At 39.6% G+C, this 12,981-nt stretch overlaps 1 protein-coding gene across 1 annotated transcript in view; it reads right to left on the bottom strand.

The window, feature by feature from the left end:
* Positions 1-574: 574 nt before the first annotated feature.
* The window catches only part of lancl2 (LanC lantibiotic synthetase component C-like 2 (bacterial)), a 32,003-nt gene continuing 19,596 nt past the window's right edge, over positions 575-12,981 (bottom strand). The window contains exons 5-9 of the mRNA XM_062441583.1: positions 12,239-12,385; positions 7,265-7,447; positions 3,330-3,506; positions 3,103-3,175; positions 575-1,222 (exon numbers count right to left, since the gene is read on the bottom strand). Of these exons, the coding sequence (XP_062297567.1) occupies positions 1,146-1,222; positions 3,103-3,175; positions 3,330-3,506; positions 7,265-7,447; positions 12,239-12,385 (657 nt within the window). The 3' untranslated portion in view covers positions 575-1,145. The remainder of the gene's footprint in view (positions 1,223-3,102; positions 3,176-3,329; positions 3,507-7,264; positions 7,448-12,238; positions 12,386-12,981) is intronic.

The raw sequence follows: 12,981 nt of genomic DNA, 5'->3' as shown, positions 1-12,981 counted from the left end.
ATGAGCCTTTATGGAATAGTTTGGACATGCCTGGCATATGCAGTAGTGCTTCCCAACACCTGGAAACACACCTTGATGAGGAAAATTGATGGTGTTATTTAAGCATGACTTCAATGTGGATCTTTTAATATCTAATAATCTAAAAATAATGAAGCTTTCAGTTGTGACACTAATATATTAGGCATGACAGGTATCATTTATGCATACTGATAGATCACAGTATTAATACACACCTTAAACTAATGAACGTTCTCTTTCAGCAAGTTATTATAATGAGAATAGCATATTGGTTTTTTTGGCTTGACAATGGCATCTTAGCTTCACAGCTGATATATTGGTCCATCCACTGATCTTCAAACAAGCATTAACTTAGTTTAGTTTTTTATTTCTTAATGAACCTTTTCCTTCCATTAGGTGACCAGTAATTTGAAGAATTGAAACAGCAATATCTACAAGTACAGAAGGAGGAAATCACTACCATGGACAGGATATGAGGCACCGACAGCCAATTACAGTGAGCATGCAGAGGCATAGAAATACTTCACACACACACACACACACACACACCCACACACACACACACACAGACATACACAGACATACACACACCCTTTTTCTTGGCCTATGTTCTCTTATATTAAGGGCTCAGGGTGTGTTCTTTTGTGTCCAAGCTAGCTGGCAATAAATTGTAAGTGGTGAGGGTGGGTGGGATGGGGGGGGGCTCCACGTCTTTACCCAAACACACTGGAGGACGATGACAGGGGACCCTCAGAGCTCAGAAAGACCAGCAGGTTTTGACAGTGTAAATGGATGTAAGTGTTCATCCTCAAAAAGAGAAAGATCCATCATCACTGTCCTCTTCGCTCTTCAGTCCACCTGCTGCTTTTATTTTCACTGGATCAACATGTGCAAACCTGTATGTTTGTCCATAAAATAATATTCCCTTTATCTTTTTGTAGAGGGTTTCAATCCCATCAAACTTAACAATCACTGATCTTCATGTTCAGTCCACTCAACACTTGCTCAGGTTGAAAGCTGTATCACTAATACATCTGTGTCCAGCATTCAAGTCAATGCTCATCTTAGCTTCCCAAACAGCTGGCCTTCTTCCCCCTTCATCATCCTCAGTCCCTTGAGTCTGCAGGTCAAAGCTCGAAGGCAGGGAAACAGGAAGTTTCAGGTGTGGCCAACTCTGACAGGTAGTGGATGGCCCCTGCCATACCTGAGAGGACAAACACATCTGTTACCTCCAGCTGTAGATTTCAGTTTGTAGTTTCCTGTTCACTCACCTGATCATCAGTTCATTTAACTGTACTAACAGATCAGCACATAAGCAGGCGGTTGGTCAATTGTCAGGGACAAATTTAATATCTTTGGCTTTTGGACATTTTTTGATGGATGGGGTGGCAGTGGCTCAGGAGGTAGAGTGGGTTGTCCAATAAACAAAAGATGGGCGGTTTGATTCCTGACTCCTCCAGTCCACATGTAGATATGTCCTTGAGCAAGATACTTAACCCCAAATTGCTCCTGATGGTTGCGCCCATAGTTTGTGATGTGTGTTTGAATGTTAGTTTCCTCCTAATGAGCAGGTTGGCACCCCCGCCATCAGTGTATGAATGTGTGTGAGGCCGTGGCTTCATTCAGTGTTTCAGGTCATCTGCATATGGGTCAATTAAGTTTTTTGTGTCCATGTGGTTTAGTCAAATTTAAAAAGGGGTTAAAATGTGAAAATAACCTAGCATCAAATTTCTGCTTTTAATCCATTTTGAGAGAATATATTAGATGATTATGGCAAAAATGTCTAAGTGGTGTAACCATAAAAACTTTGTACCAAATAATTCAACTTGCTTAAAAACAGTAAATTCTCAATAAAACACCATATCAACTAGTTTGGCATGATCTTACATTATAACTTTTATATTAAATAAAGGAAATGGAAAACAATTGTTCTAAATATTACATTTACTCTGGGGAAGCATGGAGATCAGAAACCATTTATTTATTTATTTTTAAATTAAGTAATTTAACAAAACACGGCTCGAAAGATACATATCACCTCTAGTACAAGTCCACTTAAATACACTGTAGGTGGATAACATATTTAATATTTATCATTCTTTTGTGGTTACACCATTTGACATTTTCTTACTTTTGGTTTAAAGAAATGGTGCAAATGTCATTTCAAATGATATAAAACCAACAAAAATACTAAATGTACATTTTAACAAACCTGATGCTGCTTTTAAAAATATTTTTGAATTGCTCATCTTGCCGATTATTATTTGTCACTGACCCATATATCAGCATCATCTGCATACATCTTGTGCTTTTGGTTGCATCAATGGTATGTGATGTAATTTTTTATTTACACACATATAGTTCAAGTGTTTTGGTGAAGATGTCATATGTCTATATGCATGTATGTATGTGCATATTTATCAGGCCATATTTACTGATGTATTTCAAGCTATTTCAGTTGATTTTATTGTCATTCATTTTTACTTGTCACAGTTTATATTAAAAGCACAATGAAGCCTACACATCTTTAGACTGTATTTTGGTTTTCTTTATAGTTTCACCCTTTCTTCTTGTTAATAAACCTGTTGGCTGTCTGCATATTCCAACATAAACACACCATACACTGATGCTGTTTTAATACACATAAGTCTTCCTATTTGCGTGTGGCTCATATGAGAGCAATTCCTTCCAGTATTTATTGAAGTAAGATTATTTTGAAAAAACAGCACATAAGTGGTGTTTTGTATCTGTGTGAGTGAGTCTGCTTATGTTCCCTGTCAGAGTGTAAAAGCTGTGATTAGACCTCCTGCTTGCGTGCACTCACTGCTTCATTCCTACTTAAAGGAGCTTTTCTGCTCTGTTGTGACGCCGGTCATGTCCTTGATTCTTTCATAACAGCTAAGTGAAAGGCCACTCTAACTCAACACACACACAGGCTGCTGTATAATTGGCCTTTCACTACACAAATCTCAACCCTACCATTGTATCGATTAAAAAGGATGTGATTCCAGGAAGGGAAGAAAAATGCCAAAGTAGTTTTTCTGACGTCAATCTGATGAGAAGTTGAATGATAGTAATTGGTACCTTCAAAAAGAGAGTAGGGTCTGTCAGGAATGCGACATCCGTGGGTCCCGTAGTCCAAACACCACTCAGCAAACTGGAAGAGGGCAATAACTTTAATTCAACTTTCATTTACTTGATTAAATATTGGCCGAAAACACATGCAGCTGCATTCCTCCTTTTTAACCTCAGACTTTACTCCTTAGGTAACATGTTTAGTAGAGAAGATTTTTTTTAATCTTGATGATTACCTTGCAGGCGCGGTACAGGTATTTCTTCTCCTGGGTGAGTTTGTACAGGGAAAGGAAGGCGTAGCCGTTGCCGGCGGTGCCGTGGCAGATACCGTAGCCTTTTCTGAGCAGCCCCCGCTGCCAGATCACCTCACCACACTCTGCAGCCTCCTTTAAGTATTTCTCTTCTTTAAACACCTGGGAAGACACAGATGTATGGAATCAGATTTGTGTCAGTATGATCAATCAAAACTTTTTAAACATCAAACTAAAAATAATAATCTGAGAGAGAATAAAAATCATCCAAGCAAAAACAAAGTCATCTCAAAAATAAAAACGTATAATTTGCAGAAAAAGGATCGGTGTAATCATGTAAACTATTGGTCTTTTGCTATTTTCTCAACATGTCCTTTTGTTTACAGTTCTCTCTTTGTCTTTCTCACTGATGGCTTTGCAGTTGCTCTCCCAGCTCTCTCCTTTGCACTCCCTCATTTTTTGCTTTCTGACACAAACCTCTCGCATGGTTGGGTTCTTTAAGGCTGCGCCTCCATTGGCTAATGAGATTTTGAGTGACAGCTCACTCAGTACCTGACCCCATATGTTGTTGTTCAGTGCAGCCGGTTCATGGGTGGGTTTTAGCATTTTGGCGCACACCGACCAGAGGAAATTACCACACTTCATGATCAATAAAGCGTCAGTATTTATCAAAATGTTGGCTGTGCTTTACTAGACGTGTGTCTGTATTAACGTTACCAGTTAAATTTACTTTGTTACTAAAATAACAGTACTGAGCTGTATTGTTTGTAATGCATTCAACTGCTCTGCTTTAAAATGTCTGTCTTTCTACTCTGACCTGACAAAACATCTCAGGGAAACAATCATTAATTGTATTTTCATGCTTTAAATTCTATAATTCAAAGATTAATTATAAGCAGAAAATATCAGCTATAATCCAGAAACAAGCAGTAAGAACTTTAACCTCAGTCTCATAAAAGCTGTACAGTATAGAAAACCATTTTCCTGCAGGCCTTTAGGTTGTTGCATGTTTCCCAGGAGAGCAGAAATAAGACGTTTCAACATGCCCACAACTCATTAGCAGGTAATACATCCAGACCAGAGAGGAGAGATGCTCCGTTTCATAACAGATCTGACATGACCTGTCAGCCATGTATGAAGCTGATGAGACAAACTGAGAGGCAGTGTGAACATCCATCAGTGTGTCTCATTAGATATGATATTAAAAGCCAGCCGACCCCACCGCAGCACCATGTCCCTGCTGCCTTCAGACAGGAAGCTGGGCCATGAAAAGCAGATGGCCGTGTTCACGGAGCTGCTTTGTAAAGTGGAGAGAACAATTTGTGTCGAAGTTCCTCGTCCTCATCTTCCTCTTCCACAAGCTCAACCTCTCAAATATGACATATAGAAAGAAGCTTGGTTCATATGATGCTGTACAGTGTGTCAGTAGAGGAGGAGAACAGAGAAACTTCAGTCTACAGTCATTTAATTGACATCAACTAGTGCTAATTGGCAGAAGATATCTCAGGGCACTTTTCACATTGAGCAGGTCTAAAGTGTCTAAACAGTGTGTTAGGCTCCAGGAAATGTCGACTTATGGTATATGTGTGGCCATTTCTGACATTTTGTCGACTAAATAATTAAATCAAAACATAATTTGCCACATCCTCTGTTTCACATTTCTCCTTTTCCGCTTCGACCACATCAATCATCTTCATTATCATTTCCAAGGATCTTTAAAGAATGTTCTACCGTCTGTGCAATCTACACAGTAATCGATTGCCTCTGCATCTGCCAGTCGTGGCGTAACGTGCTGTGTTCTGCATTTTACAAACAAATGTGTGCACCCTGTTGCTGCCCATTCAAAACACCCCCATCTATACCTGATCCTAAAGAGCTCTACCATACCTTACAGACTGCTGGTATTCACTTACAGACATCATTGTTAGCAATATGGCATGATTAATAGTAACTATAGCTAACTGATGTCATTAAACAAACTGGTCAATCTAACTCTGAAGTGACTGTTTCTCTTCATTTTATTTTTCTCTTCCTGCAGGTGAAGAGATGCAGAATTCAGGGGACTCAGTACCAGTATAATTAGCTCCTGTTTGGCCCAGTGTGGCTTCATTTTAACTCAGAGGGCAGCAGCAAATAGCAGTGAATGTTCACTAATGTAGTGTTTACTGTGGAAACATCAAGGCATGGTCAACAACTCACTGTTTCAAAGAACCTTTAAAGATCCTTCAACTTCCAGCCAGTAAACTTTCAACCAGTCAACTTCTAGCCAGTCAACTACCAGCCAGTCAACTTCCAGCCAGTCAACTTCCAGCCAGTCAACTTCCAGCCAGTCAACTTCCAGCAACTAAACTTCCAGCCAGTCTACTTCTAGCCAGTCAACTTCCAGCCAGTCAACTTCCAGCAACTAAACTTCCAGCCAGTCAACTTCTAGCCAGTCAACTTCCAGCCAGTCAACTTCCAGCAACTAAACTTCCAGCCAGTCAACTTCTAGCCAGTCAACTTCCAGCCAGTCAACTTCCAGCCAGTCTACTTCTAGCCAGTCAACTTCCAGCCAGTCAACTTCCAGCAACTAAACTTCCAGCCAGTCAACTTCTAGACAGTGCGTCATCAGAGCTGCTGTCCTCCTGCACTGCTGAACTTAGCCCAAAAGTCCAACCACAGCTCTCTGGTGTACACATCAGAATAACTGCTTACTGTCCTGTTTCAAAAGGAAAAAATGTCTGAAAAGGTCAAAGCTCCAGCCACATTTGTAGTATATAGAACAACTTTACTGTATTGTAAAGCTTTGAGCTTTGTAGACTATTTTCTCTTCTCTGTGCACCTTGGAAGCAGGAGAAGTTGTGCCAGAAACCCCTCCTCTGCCTCTAAAGGGAAAAACACTCTGCCCATAAAGGCAAAAATATAGGTTTTTTAAGGTGAGCAAACTAGTCATAAAGCTGACAGGCTTTGTGTTGCATAGCAACAAGAGTGATGTGGTTCCTTGCAGCCTTCGACAGATTTCTCTGTTACCAGCCTCACCTGTGTGAAGGACACCAGTACAAACTGCTGTTTGTCACTTCTCTCTGTAATAAACAGATATCTATTAACATGGCTCAAACAATGATTTCACGAATATCCAGGTGTTTTCTGAAACTGACCCTATCATGTAACCTCCTGTTCACAGGAAATCACAGTTGAAAGGTTAAAAAACAGAATCACAGCAGCTCTAAATGGGGCGCAGTATGCAGACAGCTGCACCAGCTGACCTGAACGGTCCACTGACAAAATAAATGCAGCATTTCAGATGCTCCTCCTGCCACAACAAATGCAAGATTTGTTGTGTGTTCTGTTAATAGTGAGACAGTGATAAGCAATCGTGTCTCCCATTGTGCTTTGTTCTCTGTGCGCTGCCAAAGAGTCTCTGCATTAGCGAGAGGAATGAGAACGCCAGAATAGCAGCACATTAGCTGCCAAGTGGCTCCCTAATGGGCCAAGAAGAGAAAAAATTAGCCGACAATGCATTACTGCAGTATGTGTGTGTATGTGTGTACTGAAATGAAAGATAGCTGGTGTTTAATCTGGAAGGGGACACATGGACTGTGTATTCACGTCCCAGCTTTGTTCCAATCTGCTCACATCTCTCTCTTCCTGCAGTCACTTCATCAGTGACAGACTGAAGTGTGTGTTTAATAAAAACATGTTTAAGTTGTGTTCTTAGAAATGGCTGAATACTGCATTTTTTAAAAACTAGATGTAACAGCATATATTGTCGATGCAGTGCAGATTCAGGCCACCGGGTGTCAGTGTTGTTCATGTGTTTGAGATGGACAGGGTGGATGTGTAAGAGCATTGACGTCTGGTCACTTCAGGCAGATGCTGCTTGTTGTCACCCTGTGTTGACTAATGTGAGCTGCACAGTACAAAGTATGAAGCAGTCTCACCTTATGAGCCATGATGAGCATATGGATGACGCCAGGTGCTCCATGGCACCAGTGAACCAGCCGGTCGGTCTCGTTGCTCAGCGATGACGGGAAGTTGCCTGAACGAAACTTCTTATGGCGGACGTAGTCGATGCTGGGACGAACCAGCTCTGACAGCATGTCTGCATGCACCTTCGCTCCAGGCTGGGGGAGAGAGAGAGAGAGAGAGAGAGAGAGAGAGAGAGAGAGAGAGAGAGAGAGAGAGAGAGAGAGAGAGAGAGAGAGAGAGAGAGAGAGAGAGAGAGAGAGAGAGAGAGAGAGAGAGAGAGAGAGAGAGAGAGAGAGAGAGAGAGAGAGAGAGAGAGAGAGAGAGAGAGAGTTCAGTTTCAATATTACTGGTCAACTCTGTCTCAAACGGTAGTGTCTTGCTATTAGGTTACTGCATTTTTTTGCGTTACATCAGCAAACTGAATACCTGTTTGCAGCACTTTAATAACAGATACTTTGTGGTTGTATTTGAATCCTTTTATTTATGCTTTATTTTATATTTCCTGAATACTGTAATGAATGTGAAGCAAGAGAGGGAATGCTGCCATTATCCTTCTGCTACAGACTTTGCTGAATATGAAATAAATAAGAATAAATAATGAAGAAAAACTATATTTACTATGTGTAGGTATGGCACAGGGTTTGATGTAAACTGTCAATAAATACAGGCATTTATAGACATTCTCAATTCAATGTTATACTTTGCTGCCTCAGCAAAAATAGACCAGGCTGTATGGATAGTGCAGCAGGAAGAGATGCTCCATTAAGATAGTCTGCTCATGTCCAGGTGGGCATAAGAATGCTGGCTATATGCTGCATCCTCTCCAGCACCTGCGACAGAGCCGCAGCTGGATAATGGCTGCTAGCAGGGGAATTGTTTATAGAGTAAGTGATAGTATGATTTTGCATTGATTGATGGGTTGTTATTTGTCACACCTTCCACCATCTGTTGCAGGTTATTTATGATATGGTAGTGGAAGCAGTGCCAGAAAGTCAGGTATCCAGCTAGGATGACAATAAGCATGACTCATGCGTGTTTTCCTTTGAGGTAGTTTGTATTACTATCAGATGTGTAGTGAGATCTCACACCTAAGTAATCTATAGAATATGTTTACTTCTAGTATTTGTTGTCAGTTACTTCTGATAGCATGTGCAGGATGACTAGTCCTGTCATGACAACTACTTTTTATTGGACGATATATTGTCTCAGAAATAATTTCGATAAACGATATTACCGCATTTGAAGATCATTATGGTTGGGGATGGGTTAGGTTAGTTTTTTACCTTTAATTATTCTACAGTCTCCACTCAGAACGTACACAGTGAGGAATGGAGGACACTACTTGCTTAGCCAATGTGACATGAATAGCCTCTTAGCTGCTAATGTGAAGTGTGGTAAAAAAAAAAGAAAAAAAAAAGATCTATGTCATGTCATGTATCATACAACAAGTCGATAGATAGACATGATAATGATGATAATTACGTTATTGTACAATAAGACGGTAATGTTATTATTGTGACAGGCCTAAGGAAGGAGCTAAACGAAGAATCTCCTGTGTCTGATTGAGTCTTCTTCATCCACAAGAATCTACTCCAGCATCTCCAGTGAGGAAAGGGAGGTAAGGGAGTCAGAGCTCATTAACACAGATGGGGCATCCTGGTGGTGTAGAGGTTTAAGATAAGATGTGTCACAATGTCCCTGGTTCGAGTCAGGACCCATTTGTTCCTTCTCCCTCTAATTTTCTTAAAAAGGCAGAAAAACTGTCAGCAGCAGTTCTGGGTCTCAACTATCTGTCCTTGTCTGTGGCCAATTAACCAACAAGAAAAAAACTACAGAACAAAGACAGATAATTAATGCAGCTACTCATGTTGTGGACTTGATGCCTGCAAAGAAGGATTCTCACAACTAAGTAGAAGTAGACTGTAGTAGAAGTAATCTTGTGCTGCTAACTTCAAGGAAGAAAATGTTTGCCCAAACTGCAGAAACAGTCAAAAGCAAAGTTTGGACAGTTAATTAACAGAACATGAAAAAGGATTTCATTTATTTTACCATTCAGTCAAGTGTGAGTGAGTTCCAAGTGCAGAATTCTCTTTTTACTAATGACCTGTTTGGTTTCTTTGACTCTTTAGACACTGCAGCAACATTATAAAATGATATAATGATAACTACTAATGCTGAGTCTGTTCTGAATTCAGTCTAACACACTTGAAAAACAAAGCAGATTATTTAACTGGTCTGGAAGGACTGGCAGGTTCACTCAGACTGAATGAATTATTCATTCTCCAGCAAGTAGGAGTTCAGTGTGTTAATGAGAACATCCGTAAACAGGAACAAGAGACACAACACAGTCGACTCTGTGGATTGATTTCAGTGACCTCAATACATTACAGAATCATTCAATCTCATCCAGTATTTGGATTTTTCTCTAAGTGGCACTTTACTTTATCAGCGCGGTGCACACTGCTCCACCTAAAGTACAGCACCACTCTTTGTCTGCGATGTCTGCAACTATAAAAACACAGGTGCAGGTGCAGGGAGCAAAATCACATATTAAATCATTTATTACCTCTGTTTTCTTCTACTTCACTTCATTTGCTTGCTCTCTGATGTTGCCGTCACTTCTCTCAAGCATGAATTCACATTTTCCTAAATACTGCATGTATTTTTTTATCTTTTCGAGGCACATCACCAGAACTCAGTTCATAGCTGTAATAATATCACCAGAATGAGATATACTTCATCATCATTTGCAGGTTGCAGTTGGATCAAATCTGTCAATTGAACGGATTTACTGGTTTTATAACGCCACCATTAGCAGTGATGTAATGTCTGACTGTAGAATTATCATCTCCAAACACTCTACATGAACCCATCATTAAACCACTGGTCCACTGCTTCATCACTCTTGCTGGACTGTGTACTACCAATGATGGTTTACTCACCGAACAGTCAGGCTGAATCACTGGAGAGTTTTTTAAGAATTAAGGGTCTATGTGGCCAACAGCTGAGCATTAATATATCTTAACATTAACACAGTGGTATAATCATCATAAATGAAAGAAATATTAGCCAGGAGTGTCTAACCTCTGGCTGTATATGCAATATAAGAAAATATCCTTTGAGGTAAAATTAGAGATTTAAGTTACAGTCAAACCTGCTGCTTACTGAAACCATGTGAATCATTTATCCTGTAATGTTAGTACAGGCAACACGGCTGCTTTGAGATCTAAATGTAGCAGTGCGCAATTTAGAACTCTTGCTTCATTTCACTGCTCTCCAATACAGCTCTGCAAGCACTTTCAGAATGTCACATGATTGGTTGTGCTTTAGATTGATATATACTTTATTGATCCTTCTGAGGAAATGACTTGGTTAGGGCAGCCACATCCAGAGTCAAGACAGCTACGTCTGTAACTATCCACAGGAAAAAAAACTAAAATAATGACTACATTACCTAAAAATGACATGCATTTTCAATAGATATATACTACATATGTACATGTTATACATTAGTGTTTATGTGTGACTGTATAGATGCTTACATGTGTATATGTATGGATATGGACCTGTTTTAGGAGTTTTTGAGGTTGTCTCTTCACCTTGATGTACATTTCTGATGAATGGTTAGTATTGTTGATTAGCTGTACTTTTGATTATTATAGGGTGGTATAATGTGCTAAGAGACTACCATGCATGTCATCCTGAACTGATAGGGGGATGACATTCTACAGTATTCTTAACTTTTCTTTTACGATCTAAATTTGTGTGCTTTTATATTTCTTTTTCCTCTTTCTAGTATGTTTTTTCCTGTATGCTTTGAACATATATTGCTACTCTTTCATCTTTTTTGTTGTATTGTATTTTTGTATAATATTGTGGGTTTATATAACTGTATTGTATTTTTTCTGTGTTAATAGTGGACCCCAGGAAGACTAGCTGTTACCCAGCGCATTGGCTAATGGGTCTCCTAATAAACTAAACTAAACTAAACTAAACTAAAATAATGACTACAATACCAAAAATTAGATGATCAAACATAAATATATCTAATAAATAATAATAAAAGTGCCAGAAAAAGTGCCCTGCAGTATCTAAAAGATATTTAAAAAACCTGGTTACGTGGTACACAGCCTAACATACACCAGTCATTACTTTAGCACATTAAACAGTCTATTGGCAGATGGCAGGAAAGAGTTGATGTTGAGACGACTTATGTTTTATGTTAAAATGATCTTACAGTCACACAGGAAATTATACTCTGAAATATAACCAAAGTATGTCTGTCATACTGCTGTTCCATTCAGCAGCTATTCCAGATGCAGCAGATGCAACTGAACCTTAAGGCATCACTTTATCTAAATCTTAACAGCCTTAAACGAATGGTTCCATCATAGAAAAATGCATGAACTATTCTATAAGCTATCCCTATCAGCAATCAGATATCAATTAACCAGACTAGCATGGAAATGTTTTTCTAAGCTGCAGAACTAAGATGATCTGTATCTCTGAGACAATGGTACACTCTTCACTGCCTCCTTACTGCAGGGACTTTCTATTTCTACGATCTTGTCATGTCTCGACATCTCAACCACAGTATTACAACTATATTATATCTGGATTTGTGTGATCATGTCAGCTAGATTTCACGGTCTACGTTTTGATTTTAGATTTTAAAATCTGTTTCTGAGTCTGCTTCTTCATTTTAGCTCTAATCAATTCCTGATTTTGATTCTCAGACATAAAAAGAAACCAAAATATGATGAAAGCAAAAACACTGAAAATTAATCTCATGACATGTCTACATGTAACGACAAAGGGGGAGGGAGGCTGTGTGTGACAAACCCAGAGATTTATCACAAGCTGTAATCAGCCAAAAATAACAACACTGTACAATTGTGAGTGTTTTTGTGGTGTGTGAACTCATTCACCCTCCCCCCCTCCCTCACCTGCATGAGCATGTAAAAGATTCCGGCCAGGCCATGAGCAGCACCGATGTACTGCTTCTTGTGCCATTCAAAGAGCAGAGGGCAGCGATCTGTCTTCTTCTGCTCCGCTGACAGATTCTTCCCCGATTCCATGATGGCTGTCACCACCTGATGATGACAGAGAGAAAAAGTGACAGAAGGAACAGACTGGAGGACTGGTAGCTCTTGTGATTTCTAGGAATTGAATTACTATAACTTGATAAAGCTACCTCATAAACTGTATGCTCATTGTGCTTAATAACTTCTACTGAGTCCAGCAGTTTGAATCTGGACCAATCACCAATCATCTGCCTTTATTGGACAGGTGACAGCATAGATGAGGACAGGAACCATGAGGAGGGAGAGGGGCATTACATGCAATAAAGGTATACTGCGTGTCTTAACTAGGCCACCAGACCATGTGTGTGTGTGTGTGTGTGTGTGTGTGTGTGTGTATATATATGTGATGCGTCATATTTTATACACAATCTTTTGACTGAGTAGACACCAGCTTATGCACACGAAGCACACATTAACCACACAAAGTTTGATTTATGGAAAAAATATTAAACAGATACAGCTGCTGTAATCTATGTTGTGATGTTTGTCTTTTTTTCCTGACAAAAGTGGCCTCATTCATATATAGAACAGATTCATGCTGAGTAAAATGCTGCTGAGGCAGAAAAACATGTTCCAGTAACTTCAGTGACAAACACACACTGTGG

The sequence above is a fragment of the Scomber scombrus genome, chromosome 20 (genome assembly GCF_963691925.1).
Source record: "Scomber scombrus chromosome 20, fScoSco1.1, whole genome shotgun sequence".
In the NCBI taxonomy this organism is placed as follows: domain Eukaryota; kingdom Metazoa; phylum Chordata; class Actinopteri; order Scombriformes; family Scombridae; genus Scomber; species Scomber scombrus.
Note: the sequence above shows the minus strand (reverse complement) of the source record. Positions and strands in the feature narration are given on the sequence as shown.